The sequence below is a fragment of the Trachurus japonicus genome, chromosome 12 (genome assembly GCF_045865225.1).
Source record: "Trachurus japonicus isolate A0001 chromosome 12, Traja_1.0".
In the NCBI taxonomy this organism is placed as follows: Eukaryota; Metazoa; Chordata; class Actinopteri; order Carangiformes; family Carangidae; genus Trachurus; species Trachurus japonicus.
Window position 1 is genome coordinate 24592765 of NC_140918.1, and position 15096 is coordinate 24607860.

Genomic DNA, 15096 nt, shown 5'->3' on the forward strand with positions numbered 1-15096 from the left:
TCAAATACCATGAGCAGAGAGGAGATTTGAGCTACTGAAGTATTTACTGGAACAATGTCGTCATGGCAGCAATGATAAGGCTGTACAACTGTCCTGGTTTGATTAGGCACAAAAACACTGGGTAAAGTTCAGTTCTATCATCATCATCATCATCATCAACAACAACATCCATCCATCCATTATCTATACCACTTTTCTCTCACATAGGCCTGATATAGAGACACAAAACCTCACACACCCACATTCACACCTATGGACACAGGAGTCGCCAGTTAACCGACTGTGCACCTGTTTGGACAGAGGCTCCAGGACCTTCTCACTGTAAGGCTGTCACCTCTTCATCGTCACAGCAACAATAATGAACACAAAGTGATCCTGAATGAAAGAACACTCCATTCACCATCCATCCATCCCAACCTCATCCTATTCTGTAACACCAGACTCTCTCCTTTTCATCGTAATTACAACGACTGCTGGAGGTCACAAGACGGTCTCATTATAGCTCCTAAACCTCAGTCTATTACTATTTATTATCTTTCATAATAAAACCTAGATGACATGGAGTATTTTTAAACTTCATGATATTAAATTTCAGTACCTTAAACAGTACAAAGGTGGTATAAAGGTGGTTTCATCTTTGAAGAAAATATTCCACCTTAAATAGGGAAAGGTTTACCTTTACCTACACATCAGGCAGTCCACTCCATTGGCTATAAGAGCTGTGCATCATTACTACCTGCTACGAGGCACCTGCAGGGAAATAAATGAATAGAAGCATGGAGGAGGGCATCAGTTTAGTGGCCGCTTCAGGGGGGCATTTATAACACCTGGCAAGCCCCCCAACCCCGCACAATGAGGATGCTGGCTGCTAGCATTTTATCAGCTGTATCGAATTACCATGTACCAGGCTGAGCACACGCCACAGCCACAGGTAAAAGAAAAACACACACACACACACACACAAATGTAACCAAGAGGGATCAGAGGTGAGAAAGAAAAGTGAGACCTTGACATCTGGTGGGAGGAAGTGATACATGAGACAATGTGAGGTGGCAAAATGAAGCGGTGGGGAGGATGTAATGGAGAATCTGGTGGTGACGTGATGGAGGAGGAGGAGGAGGAGGAGGAAGAGGGTGGATTAATATGATCTGTATAAAGGTAAGTGGACTGAAGCATCCTGCTAATATCAGTCTGTTGCCATCATCCTCTAAACGTGTTCCCACAACTTTCTATAAAACATTCTGCGGGTAATGAGAGAGCATGTCATCCATTCAGTCTAATTTCCATTTTACAGCCCTTTGATAGAGGGAATCAGAGAGCGCTGGCTCCAACACAGACTTTATGGGCCTGAATCATAGAGTGTGTGTGTGTGTGTGTGTGTGTGTGTGTGTGTGTGTGTGTGTGTGTGTGTGTGTGTGTGTGTGTGTGTGTGTGTGTGTGTGTGTGTGTGTGTGTGTGTGTGTGTGTGTGTGTGTGTGTGTGTGTGTGTAGAGTTTGATGGGCTCCTGTTGATGAGCTGGACTGCATAAAAAACAATGACAAATTAAATGAACGCTGACAGTGCTGTCAATGCTCCAACTGAGTGAAGTGGTTATTTCCACAGCTGCAGTCATGCATATCTGACACAGTCATTTTTTGGTCAGTGCATGTGATAATCCTGCATTAATGTGCTCAACTGAACCAGCGGGGAGGGGAAAATGGCAAAAAGGTTACCCTGGGTCTTGTACTGCCACAATAATACATTTTGTTTTTGTGTGTTTTGCTCATCTCTGGGTTAAATCCAGCCCGTGACTCGCTGTTGTGATTGTCTGCTGATCCTCGAGGGGAAACAATTACACGTAAACCCCCCATCGGTCAAAGGTCAGCATCATCCTCACGGTAGCTTTCCTGAAGTCAGTTCACGTAATTGCTCAAGGACACATTAATGAAGTTCAACTCTGGGGTTTACAAATGAAACCTGATCCGAGGCCTGTGTGACTGTTGCCACTTACAGTGCAGTACAGTCACAGGTTCATGTCTAGTGTTGTTTTGATTAGAAAAACCAAGACGTGGATGTCAGTGGAGGTGATCTGTGCTTATTCTGTCAAAAATGGGGGAGACAGAAAACCCTGCAATCACAAATCATTTAGCCCCAGCACAAGGTAAATGTTAATGTTAAGTCTTGGATGGAACTTTAACAGAAGGGTTAAATGGTGCTGCTGAACTCTACTGTTGAGTGCAACAGTATAAGAATAAGTTATAAGCATAAGAGGACAGGTAAAGGTGGGAGACATTACAACAGGGACCACAGGGAAGTGAGGAAAGTGAGGATCAAATACTCCACATATTGACTGTACATGGGTGAACCTGTAAAGCTATTGATATAAACACAGATTGTAATTGTAATGTGATATATTATTACTGTATAACTGACACTGTCATGTCTACAAGTCTGCATAGTACAAATTTAGTAAAATACAAAGGAAGCCAGACATCAGGGAACTTTTTGTTTAGCAGTGACAGGAAGTGATCAACTTTGCATGGAGCACTTGTGTCTGAACTTTATATATTTGTTTTGCAATGGACAGTGAGGCATGTTTTGCAAATGTGTCTGAGTTTTTGTTTTCTCCAAGCTGTCCCTGAAGCTGTCACCACTTTTCTTTTTTCACTTTTTACCAGATGAGATCGGCTTCTCCAGCATCTGTAGCACCATGGGACTATGATGTCCACAAAACGGTGCATTTGGCATTAGATAATAATGCAAGAACAGGTCATGGCGAGGTCTTACTTCTTTGAGAAAACTTAGTAGTCAAAACGTGGTTATGATTCAGCTGCAACATGCAGAGGTGGGACAGTCTCTAGAGACGTAAACCTCACACAGTGTGTTGTCTTATCTCTTGAAATATTACAATTGAAACTGTACACCCATCTTCACATACTTGACATTTCTGGTTTAGCTCTGGTAGGATCTGAGCCAGACACTAATAACTGGCTGACAACACTGACAGCGAACACATGGTCTGTTAAGTAACTGGCAGAACAGCCCTTCCTGTCTGTGCCTTCTAATGCTGCAAATCTGTCTGTGCTTACCACTTGATACCAGTGCTGACTTTGCAATACCAAAAAAACTAATCATCTACAACACAGACACAGTTCAGATTTGATTCAGAGAGCAGTCTGTGCAATCTGTTGTTTACTTTCTGTCGGTGAATCCCCCTTGTCAAAAAACACAAAGCGCTCATCGCATGATCTAATCAGAGGTTTTTGAAAAGCAGCTTATTCGTATGATCCCATAAAACTACCTGTGACCAAATGTCTCCTAAAATGAAAATCTATGTAACCGAGCTGAGCCTCTGTTTACAGCAGAACAGAATGAGGGTTTGGGAAACTATCATTAGTTTGAGAGCAAATGACTAATTATTACGTAATCTGAAATGCACATGCATCGAATTTGTGCACAATGAGTATGATTTATGAGCAGAGTGGGTTTGCCTTTCAGCTCCAGATGAGAGTAATCCCTGTGCGACGATGAAAAAAAAATGATTGAGGATGGACTCCCTTTTTGGTTATTTTCTTCTTTTTTCATGCCAGTGATTCCTCAGAGAATGTACCTGTCCATCATCGCCGCGCCTGTGGGGCCTCGGGAGGGAGGAACCGGGGGAGGAGAAATAATGAGAGCTCACACCGGCTGCAAGGAATTCAGGGACTCTCCCACTGTGGGGGGCTCTTCCTCCCTTTATCTCACCACTTTAGTCCCGCGGCGCTCCAAAAGACACCCGCCCCAACAACAGGGACACACCCTCCGGTGACCACTCACTCACTCACAATCCAAAAGGCCAGAGAGGCAGAGAGAGGGTTGCCATCACACCTCAGCAGACTCCACGCTGCACAGCAGAGAGCTAAGAAACTTCAAAAAGCCAGAACCAGAACCAGGCTGAGCACTGGGCCGGTGCCAAACTGCACTGTCAGTTTGTCTAGCAGCACATGGTAACATTAACTGCCACCCAAAACAAAGCAGGCCTATTATTTCCACAATACAATTGTGACTGCTCTGGGACAAAACTGTTCAGTAGATGATTTTTTCTATATACAGCTCATCACTTTTTGTGCTTTTCTTTTCTCTCTCTCTCTCCCTTTTCTTCTGGTGGATTTAAACGGCACCGTTGTACAGAGCTGTCAGAGGGGAAAATGGAAGTAAAATCAAGCAGAAGACAAAGCGCTTATTGATGTGGGAAGGTGCTGGTTCTTCAGGTTTAAATAGTAGAATAGTTTTAGTGTAGCAAACTACAGAAGTGCTGGAACACAGAGAAGAGTCATGTTGTAAACATGATTTCTCTATCAGCTCATTTTGCATCTAAAATAATAATCTTGTAAATATGACACCTTTACCTTGTAATCACTATGTTGAATGAAAGCATCATAAAATGTATGTCTTGTTTTCAAGATACTGTATGGCTCTTCTGATGGCACAAAAAAAATGTGTTTTGTAAAGTCAGAATCATGGGATACAAACTTTTCACTATTTTTATACTAATGTGTTTCAATAGAAAACACATGGGACATGTGTTCATCATGTGTTAAACTATAAAGCATGCAGTCATGGAAAAGCTGGAGGAAATCCAAACATCACTATACAGTGGATAGTCACCCAGACCTCTTCTAACCATCGGAGGTTAGGCAGAGTAACAGACACACAATATATACTCAGGTCGGCTTTTCAAGAGAAACAGCAAGATCTAACACAGGTCTGATTCAAACTCATACGCTCGGTCAGAAAATTGTTGCTCTCCATCATCTAACCTGACAGCCAACAAATGAAACCACCTATAGACTGCCAGTGCAGAGCATCACAGCAGGATGCACAGGTGGACACCAGGTAATCATATCCCTCAACAGTTTTTCTCCCTTAGGCCAGTTTTCTTGAATGAATATCAATATTTCTTCCTTAAATCTCAAAGCTGTGGAGGAGTCAACACACAAAGAGCTTTTTTAAAAAAAAAAAACCAACAACAATGTCATCAGGAGTTCGAGCTTGTACTCATCCTTGACATAAATCAGGCAACACTGTGTGAGCTGACAAAGAGTGGATGCCATCAACACTCCATCACCCTTCATCCCCATTGTTACTGTGTGAACTCAGCGACCGCAGACAGTCTCCCAAGCAGTCAGCATCACTGAGCCCAGCAGCAGCAGCAGCAGCAGCAGCAGCAGCAGCAGCTACAGCAACAGCATTAACAGCAGCAGCAGCAGCAGCAGCAGCAGCTACAGCAGCAGCATTAACAGCAGCAGCAGCAGCTACAGCAGCAGCAGCAGCAGCAGCAGCAGCAGCTACAGCAGCAGCTACAGCAGCTACAGCAGCAGCAGCAGCAGCAGCAGCAGCAGCAGCAGCAGCAGCAGCTACAGCAACAGCATTAACAGCAGCAGCAGCAGCTACAGCAGCAGCAGCAGCAGCAGCAGCAGCAGCAGCAGCAGCTACAGCAGCAGCTACAGCAGCTACAGCAGCAGCAGCTACAGCAGCAGCTACAGCAACAGCATTAACAGCAGCAGCAGCAGCAGCAGCAGCAGCTACAGCAACAGCATTAACAGCAGCAGCAGCAGCAGCAGCAGCAGCAGCAGCAGCAGCAGCAGCTACAGCAGCTACAGCAGCAGCAGCAGCAGCAGCAGCAGCAGCAGCAGCTACAGCAGCAGCAGCAGCAGCTACAGCAGCAGCAGCAGCTACAGCAGCAGCAGCAGCAGCTACAGCAGCAGCAGCAGCTACAGCAGCAGCAGCAGCAGCAGCTACAGCAGCAGCAGCAGCTACAGCAGCTACAGCAGCAGCTACAGCAGCAGCAGCAGCAGCAGCAGCAGCAGCAGCAGCAGCAGCAGCTACAGCAGCAGCAGCAGCAGCTACAGCAGCAGCAGCAGCTACAGCAGCAGCAGCAGCAGCAGCTACAGCAGCAGCAGCAGCTACAGCAGCAGCAGCTACAGCAGCAGCAGCAGCAGCTACAGCAGCAGCAGCAGCAGCAGCAGCAGCAGCTACAGCAGCAGCAGCAGCAGCAGCTACAGCAACAGCATTAACAGCAGCAGCAGCAGCAGCAGCAGCAGCTACAGCAGCAGCAGCTACAGCAGCAGCAGCAGCAGCAGCAGCAGCAGCAGCAGCAGCAGCAGCAGCAGCAGCAGCTACAGCACCAGCAGCAGCAGCAGCAGCTACAGCAGCAGCAGCAGCTACAGCAGCAGCAGCAGCTACAGCAGCAGCAGCAGCTACAGCAGCAGCAGCTACAGCAGCAGCAGCAGCTACAGCAGCAGCAGCAGCAGCAGCAGCAGCAGCAGCTACAGCAGCAGCAGCAGCAGCAGCAGCTACAGCAACAGCATTAACAGCAGCAGCAGCAGCAGCTACAGCAACAGCATTAACAGCAGCAGCAGCAGCAGCAGCAGCAGCTACAGCAGCAGCAGCAGCTACAGCAGCAGCAGCAGCAGCAGCAGCTACAGCAGCAGCAGCAGCTACAGCAGCAGCAGCAGCAGCAGCAGCTACAGCAACAGCAGCAGCAGCAGCAGCTACAGCAACAGCAGCAGCAGCAGCAGCAGCAGCAGCAGCAGCTACAGCACCCCCCCCCCCCAGATGACGACCCACTGCTCCACAACCACCTGTTTCCACAGCTAGCGCCATAACAGGCTGCAGGAATAATGAGGTGGTGGGAGTGGAGCCTGGAATAGAGAGGTGGGAGGGGGGTCTAAACACAGGCAGGGGGGAGAGGAAGCTGCCATTTATAATTCATGTCAGGAAAATTATCATCAGCACTGTGGCATTTGGGATGAATTATTGATTGTGTCACGGAAGCTTTATGTAAAAACTTGCAGTTGGGGTGGGTGGGTTGGTGGGTGGGCAGGGCTCTTGACGGACAAGGCGTGAAGTAAGAGCTGCCACAGATCTGTCTGCAGAGGCAGGAGGAGGTGATCTAAGACACGGTGGACTCACCTGTTACAGGGCACCGGCTGTGATGTTTGATCAAGGGATAGGATGTTGGGGCATAGTACTATTTTGTTTTACATTACTACTGCACTGCAGCAGCTGATAGGGTTAGGTAACTGGTAAACTAAAGACCAGGAACTGTACTTCTGCCTTTACTGTAGCATTTGATTTGATACATGTTGAGATAAAAGTTCCTTTGAGTCCTCGCTTCTACTCGATCATTTTCAAACTAAATTAAAAAGAAAAAAGTTCCAGGAGCCGCTGAAAAACATTAACATCATATTTCAAAATAAACCTCCTCCAACCACTTAGCCTCTTCCAGAGGGGGCAAGGTAACACCAAGGATCCCGGTCTCAAAAATCCACTTGGGCCTTGACAGTGAAGGACTGCTGCAGAGGAGCTAGTCGCTAATGGAAGAGGATGCATTGAGTGGTGTGTGTGCAGCGGTGGCTGCTTGACCCCTAAACCTCCCCTCTACCCATTTACTGCACTCTCTCCAGCTCCAGTCTGACAGACATGAATCACCGCGTGTCCTGCAGCTATTCACAGTGTGAATCCAGAAATAAAAAAAGCAATACACAAAGCATGAACGCCAGCACACTGAATCTATACTGTTGAGTGGCCTTATATAACATGCCTCAAGTAGAGCATCAAACAATAACGCAGTATTTCTCCAGTGTCTGTGGAGGTTGAATGTCCATGAAATCCTTTATTGCTTGAATTTTCTTCAGTTGTCACTAATCGGTATGAAAACAACAACAAGTCGTCTAATCCAAACATCCATACAGGTTACTTTATGATACTTTACAATAAAGTTATAAAAGTGTCTCCTGGAATCTGTTGTCAAGTTTACAATTAAAAAGATAATAATTAAAATGTTTTTATAAACCTGGAGGAACGACATTTTCCTTTATCCGTTCAAATATAAATGCTTTATCTTTACGTCTTTCCTATGTGACAATACAGTAGAAGACACAGGGGCGACCTGACAGCTGAATGACCAGGGCACATAGCACATGTCTCCTTTGCCCTGAGCAGCAGGTCCTCAGACTGACTCAGGCCAGATCTTGTGCTGCATGTTTTACCTACTCTCTCCCTCAAATTCCCGCCTGTCTTAATGTTTCTATCTAGAAAAAGTATGAAAATGCTGAAAAAACTATAGATTTTGAACAGAAAGACCAAAAGCATAAAAAGTCTAATGCAATATGTACAGCACTACTCACATGCCAAATTAGTGCATTTCTGTGTCTAAATACCAAAGCATGGCATGTCTTCTGTGCCACGCGTCTGTAACTACACTAAAAACCGATGAGTTCAAAGGGTCGGTGTGTGTTGCATGGTTGAGAACGTTCACATGGTGAGAACAAATGAGCGCAGGGCCGAGGCCCAGAGCTCCGGGCTGAGGTTAAAACCTACTTCAGTAAATAGCGTTCAGGCAGGCCGCCCAACTGTGGCCGAGGCACGTTCCAGATGTTAGCAGCACTGGGCGTGGATGCTAAGCAACCAGCTATTTTCAGCCACAGAGGGCAGGAAGGAAATGAAAGGAGCAGGAGTTCAGCGTGTGGGACTCGGAGAAGCACACGGGGAAATCAAACACCGCCGGCCAATGGCAATCACTGTGCCGCTGACGCAACGGTGGCTCGTCTGCTCGCTGCCTCTTTCTTATCACAACATACTCACAGTGAGAGTGGGTGTGAGATGAATGAGTGGGGAGAAGAGGACAGTGAGGAGAGGGGGGTGGGGGGTAGAGGGAGATCGACTGGGAGGGGGAGAGAGGAGGAAGAGGAGAAGCTAAGCAGAAAAGGAGCAGTTGGTACAGAATTAAATCAAGGGGCTGAGTTCCCTTCACATTAATACACTCCATCTGTTTCAAGGTGTGTTTTTGTGTTCTACATTACAATAAACTGATCACAGGTTGTGGTGCAGAGCAGATTTCAGAATAAAATATTATTTTACCGAAAGAACATGCTGTTACTCACTTAAGAGAAAAAACTACCGCTTTAATTTCTCAGTTACAGATGGTTAGAATTGAGTTTTAAAGTTCACAAACATTTATAAAAAAACATCACATTGCTGGGAAATTTGCCCGATGTGACCTGAACACCTGAGGCGTGGCTGTGTCACACAAACAGAGAGCTCACACATCAAGGGACCAATTTCCATCCTAATGCAGATGCACAAACAAAAGCCATTCACATTCACCTTGACACTGCTCTATCGAGTCAACGAGCGTGAGCAGAGCGGCTCTGGCTGTTCACAGTCCAGCCGGCCACGTCTGTCACACGCCCGTTGAGACCAGACAGAGACCAGGGTGAGCTACGATGTCTGCGTTTCAAAATAAATGACGCTTTTCCACTTTAATGAAGACAACAAATGTGTCAGAAAGCCTCCCTCCTTCGCCACGCTCTCCAGCCGCAGACGGAAGATTACCAAACTGTTGATAGATGGCTAACAGGTGCGGGCTAATTATGCTAATCATGGCAACAGCCAAATAAACTGATTGCCATGTTCATTTAAATGACAGCAATGTTCCTTCGGTGGCTAATTAAAATAGGTTTGGAGAAAAAGGAAACGAGGCGGTTGGGTTCGGATGGAGGGAGGTGTTTAAATAAAAGCGTCCTCTGGGGTCCACTGTAATAAGCTGTATTTCATTGGTTTAATGATGTCATAATGAATTTCTAATGATGGGGGATGGGGTTAGGGTGCAAAGAAGTGTGGTGGTATGTGCATGAGACCAAACAGTACAGCTAGTCCGCCTCCTCCCTGCAAAAGAGAAACACAACGGGGGGGCACTGGCTCACACTGTTTGTGGCAAAGGGTATTCCTGCTAGAAATGAGTTAAGTAATGAAAATAAAAATCAGTAGAGGACATCGAGCAGGATATGCGCTCCATTTGTTTCAATACTATCCCCACTGGAAAGGGTAGGGGAGGTTGTGAAGGGGCAATTACTTTTTTTTTTTTGCTCCAGCTCTGGGCCCTATAGTCTCCATTTGCCAGCCACCCAGGAAAAGGCATCATTAGAGGTAGAGATGGCGATCACAGGCCAGGGGAGATGAACTCTGGGGCCCCTTGCAGCCAATATGGAGGTATGAATTGTGGATAGGGGCTGATTAATGTTTATAGGGGCAGCTCACGCTTTGCCTCCTCCTTCCCCCACAGCCCTCTGCTTTAATGCCACTCTTCAGAGGAGATTAAAAACATTCTGTTTTTGTTCTCGGGTACATTCCTCGACCTTTTCATAAGCTCAGAAATCTGCCTCACCTTTCCTTTCTTGATCTTCTCCTCCTTTACACGGAGTAAAAACCATTGAAGGCAACAACACTGAACATTGGGACTGCCACTATGTGGGGCTGAGCTATAAACATGAGGTTTTGAAATGATTCCCAGCATAACAAACTGTAACTGAGTAATTTCTATAAATGCATATATTCCTTATTTGGGTCAACTCTCTGCACAATCACCCTGTTAAGCTATAGTAATCAAACAAAGAAAAAAAAAATACACACATGTTGTTGGAACCGACGTGAAGAGGGAAATACGGCCGCACAGGACGATGAAACAAGACAGGTGGTTTGATAATGGTTGGGATTTTTAAAGCTGAGTAAACACCGGCGCCACATCCGCTGCAAGATAAGCAGGCGACCAAGGTGGAAAACACAGCAAACATCACCATCCCATCAGAATGAGTGTGTCAGACATTAGCCAATAGGACAGGAGCTGGAAGCAGCAGCAGGGACACAACGAGGTGACTTTGTGTTTTATAGCAAAAGACTTGATGTTACAGTGGAAAATGGACATTTCCTCATTAATGGTATCAAACAGTCCTACCATTAAGAATCATCATTAACTTTTTTGAATATTTTATCCATAACACTTTACTTACAGGAACGTGGGAGAGACTTGAGCCAATCCCAACAGACACCATGTATGCCCAGGACTACTTGGTGTACTACCAACCAAGGATTTCTTCCCATTAGATTCTTCAAGAGTCAAAAGTGAAGTCCAAACTCATCATTTTGTCCAAAAACCTAAAGATGTTAAGTACTATGAAGAAAAGCTATGAGCCAATACCTAATGATGTATAAACCCTGGTTTTGGTTTTTTTTTTTTTACTCTCTCACAACTCTCTCACAACATTGTGTCTCAAGAAAATGTGGTATTCCTATCACATTTGAAAAGTGAGCACTTTGGGATTCACTCAGGCAGAAACTGTCAGCTGATGCATTCTGGGAAGGACGGACACTGGATGCACAAGTTGCGCCTGGTGTGACAGCAGTCTGTAACTGCACCACTCTCCAAACTCTTTATACAATCGATAGTAAAGTCGATGTCTCAGGACTGAAAAAAAATTCTAACATCCAGTTTAAATTTGACAGCAATAACTTCTTATCTTGTGGATTTTCTGGGACTGAAAGTTAACTCTGTGAAGGATATCTTGATTTGTTTATAGTAAATTGTATATTTAAGCACGCACTCTTCATTCAGCTCCAAACCGGCTTCCCTCAGGCATTAACTTCTACATTTTCTTTCTGTATTGTGAAAGTAAATGAGTGACAAAGGGATGATAAGGAAAGAAGAGGAGGAGAGCGATATCAAACTATGATAAATATACATGACAGAAGTAAGAAGTCCCATTGCTGCCTATCTGATGTGCACACAAAGAAACTTTTGTCCCAAGGTAACAAAAGAGGCCAGAGCACAGGAACAGAGCGGGCCCTCTTTTTATCTTGCGTTTATGAGGCATTCTCACTATTTAAATGTATGTCACATTAGTAGGGATCTACTTAGCTCGATATATTATAATGTGATGTTTGGTCTTAATGGAAAATCAATGGTGAGACAAGCCCGCCACCGCTGAGACCATACAAAAGCAATTTCCAAATTGACATATGGAGGGCCTATGTGATTGATTCTGACTGCTGCTGGCTTTTAATACCGTGCACTGTGAGCTCATTGACTCTCAGACATCGTCTTGTGGTTTATCTACAAACTGCCAAATGAGGCCTCGTCTCTTTCTCCCCCTTCTCTCCTTCATCTTTTCTTTCTCCGTCTTTCCTCGGCCTCCTTCTTAGCCCCGCACGGGCTGGAGTGGATACGTTGGATCAGATCGGATGCATTAGATAAATGAGCGGACGACTTTGGGGAAACACATCCTCTTTGTAATCGATCAAAGCGAGGTGCAGTTTGGCTCATATCTCACCTCTGTGGACTAACCCTTTACATGCTGGGCTACAGATAATAAGGATATAGTAGCGCTATTAACATTCCTACCAACACCATCAGCTGTCATCATCCATTTAATGACTCTTACTGTCCCCGCTGCCTGTTTTCAACAGCCTGCTTAGCCTAGAAAGAAGGTCCGACCCCCCCTCCCCAACCCCCCAACCCCCTGCCCGTCTGGTCACAGCCACACACACAAAACACACATCACACCGCAGTCAGAGGGATTAGAAAGTGAAGGGAAACAATTCACTTTCGGAGGCCGAGGCCAACAGGGTATGGCCGTCGTGGATTACCAGCCAATCCCCCCCTCCTCTATTGATGGCTCAGTTTCCAGGAGCTTCAAGTCTCCTGGAGAGAAAAAAAGATGCAATAACCCTGTCGCCTCTTTAACTACTGTATGCTTGGCAGCAGTTTTTGGATTGGTGCTGAAACGCCAGTAATTTCATGTAGATATGATAGACCGTACACTGCCGTACCTACGTTAATTACATGATTCAATCCATCCATTATGTCTTCCACTATTTATCAAGGTCTGGATCACAGGGGCAGCTGGCTGAGCAGACTCACCCAGATGTGCCAACCTCCCCCTGGACAAAGATTTAAAAAGACCCCCGAGTCCTGAGGTTTAATGATTTAATAAATACAGAAAAAATCCCATAAAACAAACTCCCTATGCAGCTCATATGATGAGTGACTCAGTCGCAGTCACTGCAGTGCTGAGCCAACACACACATTCAACACTGCTATCTAACAGCCTCCCTCTGCGATGATACAGAGTTGAGCTTAACTCGGCTCACTCACCGACATGAGACTGCTGACCCTGAAGTGTTACACCAAATGCTCATCTGAGCAAGCTGCACTTAATGTATCAGACAGATTTGACTTTGAAGTACCTTTAAAACCCGAGCACATGCACGAAGATGCACAAACAACTTCCACACACACGCTCGTGCACACACACACACACACACACACACACACACACGTGCACGCTTCTTAATGAGGGCAACATGGGTGAGTTTACTTCCCCAACAAGCAGCACAGCCGACAGTGATGTTGAGCTAAAAGCCTCATATCCGTTGGAAAATTAGGAGTCATTTCTCATTGGGTAATCACGTACATCAGTGTCAAACAAAAAATTACACAACATCAAGGCAGCATGTGCAACAATGATCAAATCCTATGAATGCCACATGACACATCTGAGCTTTTTATCTGACAAATTGAAGGATGGCTCGGAAATGATATTATCAGTCACACAAGCAGCATCATGTCTCTGAGCTGCCACTGTATTTAGAACATAGCCCGTGGGCAGCACTGGTTTTTTTTAATCTGATCGCGGTGTCAGTTCATGCGCATGCTGTTTTTTTTCCCCTTTCTTGCGGCCTGAAATGTAGAGCACCCGTCCCCCCGTCTCACGTCTCACTCACCTTGCCGAAGTCTCTGACGTCGAAGAGGTCGAAGGGGTCGAACAGCTCGCTGTTGCGCAGGCCGAACTTGTCGTGGCACACCTTGAGAAATGTCCGGATGTTCTTCAGGCACAGGAACTAGAGAGGAGACAAAATAAACATTAATGCGTGTTCAAACCGAGCGTGTGCACAGAATTCCAGTGATAGAGAAGAGCCAACAGAGGATCCCCCCTTCTGCACCAGGCTGTCATCTCTTTTTTAATATTTCTTATCAATACAACAGAATTTCTTTGTAAATATTTAATTTCCTGCTTTGTGATTGGCAGACTCTCCATATCAGCTGCTCCTGCAGTATAGGAGGGAGAAGGTGAGCAGGCTGATTGCTGCTCCTGAGGCTGATGGGATGCCTCTCTCATCCAGATAAGGAGATGCCACGGAGGAGCCTGTCTCCTGTCCTCAGACAAGGCCACCAGCAAAGACCTGCCCCCCCGGGGTCAAAGGTGGCCCCCTGGATCGAGACACTGACCTCACACTGAAAAGGTTGAGCCACGAGTCTGACAAACAACAGCCATGGAAATGTCCTGGGGAAAAACACCCGTGCTCATGTAGCGTTCAATAAAAAGGCTTTAAAAAAACAACATTTTTTCTGTTCTTCAGGAAATGGAACAAGAGAAGATACAGATGAGGTGAAGAGTCTGTCAATAAAATACATATTGGGGGATTGTTTCATAGAATAGAAACCCTGCAGCAACCAGAAATACTCATATTAAAGTGCATAATAAATACCCTAGTCACGAATATTGATAGTACCAGTCTCTAAAATATGCCATCATGCAAAAAAAAACCTTAAGGGATGAGGGGGTGGGGGGACCAATAACTGCACTAGGGGTATTGAAATATTAATGATAAGCATAACAGCCTCCCATCTCCCTGTCTGTCTGTGTGTGAAGAACACATTACCTGGCATGCAAATCCAGATGCGGCTCAGATATGCCCTTTCATTTCTGGTGAGTGTGAGCGATATGAACTGACGGCCACGAGGCACAGAGAGTACACACACACACACACACACACACACACACACACACACACACACACACAGGAGAGCCGGCGTGGAACAAAATGCTTGATTGCCTATTCTGCTGAAAGCTTTGACAACACACTCCTGTCCTTGTGACGGCTGTTGCATCAAACTGGTAAAACAACCGGAAGCCCCCCGCCCCCCCACCCCACCGCCAGTCACACTTCACATTAGGTGGAGTGTTTGTAGCGAATAGCAGCTGCAGGTGGAGTTCCACACCGACCCCCTCTCACCCCGCTGCAGTGAGCCACAGTGTTCAGACCATCAGAGACCTGATCCACATCAACCCTCTGTGCTCATTAGCTTCCAGGCCTGGCTGTTGCTGCTCCAGTCACTTTTCAGATAAAAAAAGCACAGTTTCATCTTGATACGGTTTCCTGCTATTTTGTGGTATTTTATTTGCCCCCCCCATGGCCACACCTGAGAGCCCTGCTTACTCATTCTCATTCATGCT

General features: G+C 45.9%; 1 protein-coding gene across 4 annotated transcripts in view; it reads right to left on the minus strand.

Annotated features, from left to right (window-relative positions):
* The window catches only part of vav2 (vav guanine nucleotide exchange factor 2), a 215923-nt gene that overhangs the window by 142187 nt on the left and 58640 nt on the right, over positions 1 to 15096 (minus strand). For all 4 annotated transcript variants that reach the window (XM_085793900.1, XM_085793901.1, XM_085793898.1 and 1 more), the window contains exon 2: positions 13583 to 13699. In XM_085793900.1, coding sequence (XP_085650026.1) covers positions 13583 to 13699 — 117 coding nt within the window. The remainder of the gene's footprint in view (positions 1 to 13582; positions 13700 to 15096) is intronic.